The sequence below is a fragment of the Beta vulgaris genome, chromosome 4 (assembly GCF_026745355.1).
Source record: "Beta vulgaris subsp. vulgaris cultivar EL10 chromosome 4, EL10.2, whole genome shotgun sequence".
Classification (NCBI taxonomy): Eukaryota; Viridiplantae; Streptophyta; class Magnoliopsida; order Caryophyllales; family Amaranthaceae; genus Beta; species Beta vulgaris.
The window spans coordinates 53,274,214-53,280,139 of record NC_079205.1 but is presented as its reverse complement, the minus strand read 5'-3'; the positions used below and the strand labels follow the sequence as shown (position 1 = coordinate 53,280,139).

The 5,926-nt window shown below is 36.2% G+C and overlaps 1 protein-coding gene across 1 annotated transcript; it reads left to right on the top strand.

Moving 5' to 3' along the window:
- The first annotated feature begins 2,460 nt into the window (after positions 1-2,460).
- LOC104890812 (CAX-interacting protein 4) lies at positions 2,461-5,926 on the top strand. The gene is made up of 3 exons (XM_010676410.4): positions 2,461-2,619; positions 3,208-4,198; positions 5,593-5,926. The coding sequence occupies exon 2, from the start codon at positions 3,230-3,232 to the stop codon at positions 4,184-4,186; it is 957 nt and encodes a 318-aa protein (XP_010674712.1). The 5' UTR covers positions 2,461-2,619; positions 3,208-3,229; the 3' UTR covers positions 4,187-4,198; positions 5,593-5,926.

Genomic DNA, 5,926 nt, shown 5'->3' with positions numbered 1-5,926 from the left:
AAGCTCTTGCCATGGATAATTTGTTGCATAATAGGCATAAAAGCGAAGTAGCTGAAATGTGAAGATTAATAGCAAAAGCAAGTTAGAAATAATTTTTTTTTTAACAACAACGCCCCAACGCACATGTAAATTATTGTTCATAAACCACCTTTCCCACTCTTAAAAGGGTAGGATGATGCATAGTTTATAGTACTACGTACATCTTTTTTAAGTTGATACTCCTTGCAACTAACAAACGTTGTTCAGTCCGCCTTTTTACGATCTCCAACCCATCATATTTTGTTTTTATTAGTAACTGATAACATCTGCAATATAAGAAAGACTTAAACAACACATTTGAGTATGGAGGTATTATCACTAGTCTAAACAAAAACTAATAAGAACAGTAGAGGAAATAGAATCAGATAAAATAAATTGACAAAAATTTAGAAGTTTGCAAATTAATAACTATCATCAATGTTAAAAGGCATACGCACCTAAGGATTGCATCTACCAACTCCATATATCCGCCTAAGATTAGATAAGTAAGGTAAAAAATAAGATAAAGTCATAAAACTATTTCTGGAACCAAAATTATCCTTTTATGCATCAATCTTATTTATATTGCCTCTTTTTTACTCTAACCATTTGACCTTCACCTGGAGCAAATGAGAATCATTGGGATGTCCTTCTATAATACCATCGGGGGGTTTGTTTAGGGATTACGGGGTGGGAATGAGATATTATATCCCATGAGTAGTATCCCATGTTTGTTTGAGGGAATCTAAACCATGTGGAGGAATGAGATTAAACCCTTTATCCCACCAATAAGACATGGGGGGGCAGGTATTAAGGAGGGAGATTATTTCTAGTTATGCTAAAAGACGAATTTACCCTTCATTAAAATATACTTCACCAATATTGTTTGCTCTTATTTTACTATCCTTCATTAAAATGGGTAAATTTGTAATTTAGCAATATATTCCCTACTTAAGTACCTCATACCAAACATGGGATAATAATATTCCCAACATAATCCCACTAACATACCAAACAAGGGATTGGGATATATTTAATGAATTTCCACCTTCTAACCCCATTCCCAATCCCATCCTCTAATCCCCAAACTCCCAATCCCTCATACCAAACGCCCCGTCAGATTCACCAAACTCGTAACAAACCAACTCATGGAGCCCGTCACAATGGGTTTTCCTTCACAATTCTTCAAAAAAACCTCAAGGATTAGATAACCACCTACAGGAATCACCCCTTAGCATAGAAACAACGGAAAATGAGAGGAAAAGGAAAACTAATTTTCATGGAAAATATTTTACACACTACCAAACGGAGCATGAATCCAACTGATTGTAACTGAATTGAAAATAAGATGGAGAGAACAGGCTAGGAATAATAATCCTATTTATATGATAATATTTAGGATTTTAATAGATCATCGATGTACAATACGCTATTACTAGTCTCATATGCATAAATTTATGTTAATGTATAAGTTCTTACTTTTAATTGTTTGAAATTGCTTTAGTTAGATTAGTTTCATTTTCAATCAAAAATATCTCTTTTAAGATATTATTTTGGAAAATATTTTATGTGCATTATATCTTATTATAAATTAAACAATCTTAAGTTTCCTTATTAGTTATTACACATAAATATAGATCAAAAAAGAATTGAATATTTTATAGTTGCATTTTTAATAAGTAAAGGGTAGAACAATAATTTTACAAGACGACACCGTAGCTCATCACTTTGCTTATATAATAGAGATAAACTCGTCAATTTATGTTACATTTTCGGATGTTGTGCATAAAAAAATATGAGTTTTGCTATTTGACGCCCTAAATTTTTTACTAACACCCTAAATACATTGTATTTTTATACGGTATTAGTACTTTACCTTTTCTGTTCCTTACTCGCATATATTAAACTACAATATTCTTCCTTTTTTTAGATGTTACACTTTCTATTTTAGGAAATTTTAAATTAGATGTTACACTTTTATTTTGGGTAATAACTTCTCTCTATCTCTCTCCTATCACATGTTCACGTGGGGCCCTTTTGTTTTTCATTCTGTCTATCTCTTTCCACTCCAAAAATTACCTAACAGTGTGTTTGGTTCATTTTTAGTAAAGGAAAGAAAGGGAAGAGAAAGGAAGGGAAGGGAAAGGAAGAGAATAGAAGAGAAAGAAAAAAAAAACTTAATTTTTCCCATATTTGGTATAAATTTTATTTTTCTTTTCGAATTCCCCGCTTTTGGGAGGAAAGGAAAGTGAAATTTTATTAAAGAATCTTTCCTTCTAATTCCTGCCATTTCCTTTCACTTAATTTTTTTTAATGAACCAAACATTGGAAAGTAATAAATTTCCTTCCACTTCCTTTCCTTTCCTTCCAAATTCCTTCTACCAAACAAACTGTAAGAGTCCGTGATTTAAAAAGTGTAACATCTGATAAAAAACGGAGGAAGTAGGTATATAGCCTATATCCGAGTACGGAGTAACACTCCAAAAACGCTCACGGTGCCGGTGCCGAACTCATAAGCAAATTGAATTCCTTTAGAACCTCTGGAATCTGGAACCTCTCATATGTCATACGCAAAGCTCGAATTGCAGAAGCTCGTTCCAGGTTGTTGTTTTGTTCCTTAGATGAATCTACTTGTTTTGTTGCGGATTTTGGTGTGGAATTGCGATTTTTGAGATCTACTTCATGTGATTATTCATGCGATTGGTTTTATGCTATTTGTTTCATGAATTCAACTTATTTTTTCTTTCTCATACATGATATCTCATGTTTTTAGTGATAATTTACATGTTATAAACTTATGACTCGAGCTTCTGGTTTAACTTCTTATCTCATCTTTGTTTCATGGAAGTAAATGATAAGAAAATTTATGTTACAATTTGTAGATGCGCACATTTGTGTTCACTTGTTCTTGTTTAATTTCATGAGATTAATTTTTCAAGTGTTGTGGCTGGAAATCAGTAATGAATGACCTGTCATCCCCGGGCCCAGGGCGGCCGCCCCTCTTGCCCTGGCTCAGGGACGGGCCTGAATCTCAGTTGTGAGGGAATTTGGCTATGATGGCCTTACCGATTTGTTTGTTGCTATTGAGTGCAAATCTAAAGATTAATGCTTGTTGCAAGTTTCAATTGAATTTCTTGCAGGTCATTTCATTTATATCTGAATTCTTTTGTGTCTCTGGTGTTCTTTCAGGGTTTTACATTTGGTTTTCAAAATGCCGGCTACAGCAGGTCGGGTGCGTATGCCCGCAAATAACCGGGTGCACAGCAGTGCTGCCCTTCAGACTCATGGAATTTGGCAGAGTGCTATTGGTTATGATCCTTATGCTCCCACAAAAGATGATTCGAAGGGTGCTTCTCAGACCAAAACTGAGGAGGACCCTGAAAATGCTTATGTGAATTTTCAGGAACTGCTTGCTCTAGCTCGTATCACTGGTTCGAATAATGATGAAGCCCGTGGTGCTTGCAAGAAGTGTGGCCGTGTTGGGCATCTTACTTTCCAGTGTAGGAATTTCTTGAGTGTGAAAGATGATGGCATTGAGAAAGATTCAGATGTCATTCAGGCCAATGTCATGGCAGGGTTGAAGAAAATTAAGGGTCGTGTTGGGAAGTTGAATGGAATGGGTGCTGCTGAGAACTCAGAGGAGAGTTCTGAGGAGGAGGATGAAACCGAGAGCTCTGATTCTAGCGAGGATTCTGAGATGGAGAGGATTATTGGTGAACGATACGGGAAGAAGAAGTCCAGCAGGAAAGTGAAATCTACAAAAAGGAAGAAGGATTCCTCGGATGATGAGGATTCTGATTCTGGAAGGAGGAAGAAAAGGGGTAGGTCAAAGAAGAGGAGGAGTGGGAAAAGATCTGGGAGCGATTCAGATGATGAAAAAGATGTTCGCAGGAAGAGGAGAAAGGAAAAAAGGAGGAAGAAGGATGAATCATCTGATGAAGAGGAGGATCGTCTGAGGAGGAAGAGTAGAAAGGAGAAGAGGAGAAGGAGGAGCCATCGACATGCAGATGATTCTGAAGAATCTCCTAAGCGGCATAAGAGAAAGAGCAGGAGGTCCAGATCATCTTCTGATTCAGATGTCAGTGACGCAGATGATTCCAGGATTGGAAGGCACTCAAAGCGCTCCGATAAGAAGAGCAGGAAACGGAAGTATGAAGATGATGAGTAGTGCCATCTTCAGGTACTTGCTCCAATGGTAGTATGGTTCATATATTTGATTCGTATATTGCATATTGGATGTTGCTCAATGCTCATTTGCAAGATCTGTCTTGCATTTAAAATTTCTGTTTTAAACTATTTGTGCGTTCAAATGTTCTATGGCACATTTTCTGCTTGTATTTTGAACAGCTAAGCTACAATTGTTCTTATATGATTGCTTGACTTGTATATGCACTGATTTCCTTTGTCTGAAGGGAGCTGTGCTTTCCTGCTGGTTATGCCACAGGAGCGAGATTTTCTTTCGAAATTTTTTTTATTGTTGGTAAATATATTTCTGTAGCTTGTTATATTTACTGCCTTGTGCCATGTCGCTGTGCTTTTGCTTGTTATTAGTCTGCTGATTGGATCATTTGCTTTTATTATTGCCCCCTTGCTGTCCAACTTCTATATTTTGTCTATTTACTCACATCTTTGCCTTTCATATGATGAATTTAAAGAACCCTACCCAGAGCATAAATTACTTGTGAAATTCTATACTTGTCTCTTTGAATTTATCATTTGCAGTTGTTTCAGAATCTGATATTTATTGACAAAGCCTGCATCATTAGTTTGTCATAATCCAACATCGAATAATCTCATATATGGATGGTAACATTGAACATAGAATATACCTGGATAGGTGTTTAATCTTATTCATCTCTTATATGGGTATATCTTATTCTTCTTCCTCGCATGATATGTTGCTTGCCAATTCTAAGGGAGTATCTATCTGGCTTCATTTTTTTCATTCCATTCCTTGCATTTAGAGCATGTTTGGCTCAATATTTTTGGGCTCCAAGAAACAAAATCAATTTCTTATTCCCTTTCTTCTTGTTTGGTTCAACCCCTTCTCAATCCTACTTGGTGATAATGGATCCTGTGGGTTGTTACATTCCCTTCCCCTCAAGTAACAAAATTTATTTCTTGGTAGTAGTAATTGGTTAACATTTTATTTCCATTCCATGGCTTGAACCAAACATTCCATACAAGTTACAATAATTGTTACCACTCTCCTCAATTTGATTCAATTCCCTTTTCATCCCGTTGCTTGAATCAAACAAGCACTTAATCTCAAAGCTCCACTTTTCTGTGGCAGACGAACCCCTAATTTCTGACATGTTGTGGATGAAGGAAGGGTTTGGATTGCAAATGCAGTTTATTTATGTTTTTCATGAGTCATTAAAATTTATATTATTGGTTAGGCTATTTTGTGTTTTACCTACTTGTGTTTCTACTAGTGTTAGTTTGGTTATGTGTACAGGTATTTTTTGGGAGCAAACTTGATCTCTCTGCATATTTTGGTCATGAATATATCTCGTGTAAGTAGCTGTAAACAAACCGATAAATGGTGATTGACTTTTTGGTTCACTCGTGCAGGGAGTGGGCTCATCTTTCATGTATCAAGTCATCTGAGTAGCTACTGGAATGTTATATGGCTGCCTGAGCATCATGGAATACGTTAATCTATATTTGCATGATTCCGAGTTCTGAGGAATCTGGTGGATTTTATGTAGTGGGATGTTGTCCCTTTAATTCTGTTGTGCTGCAATTGGTTAGTTATATGTGGTGTACTGTTGTAGCCACCCGTTTGATCTTTGCTTGTTTACTTCACCTACATGTGTATGATTGTGACTTTAGTAAGTTGGTTTCCTTTATACTATGTACTTACCGCGGCACCCACAAAGGACGTGGACATGCACAAATTCGCGTA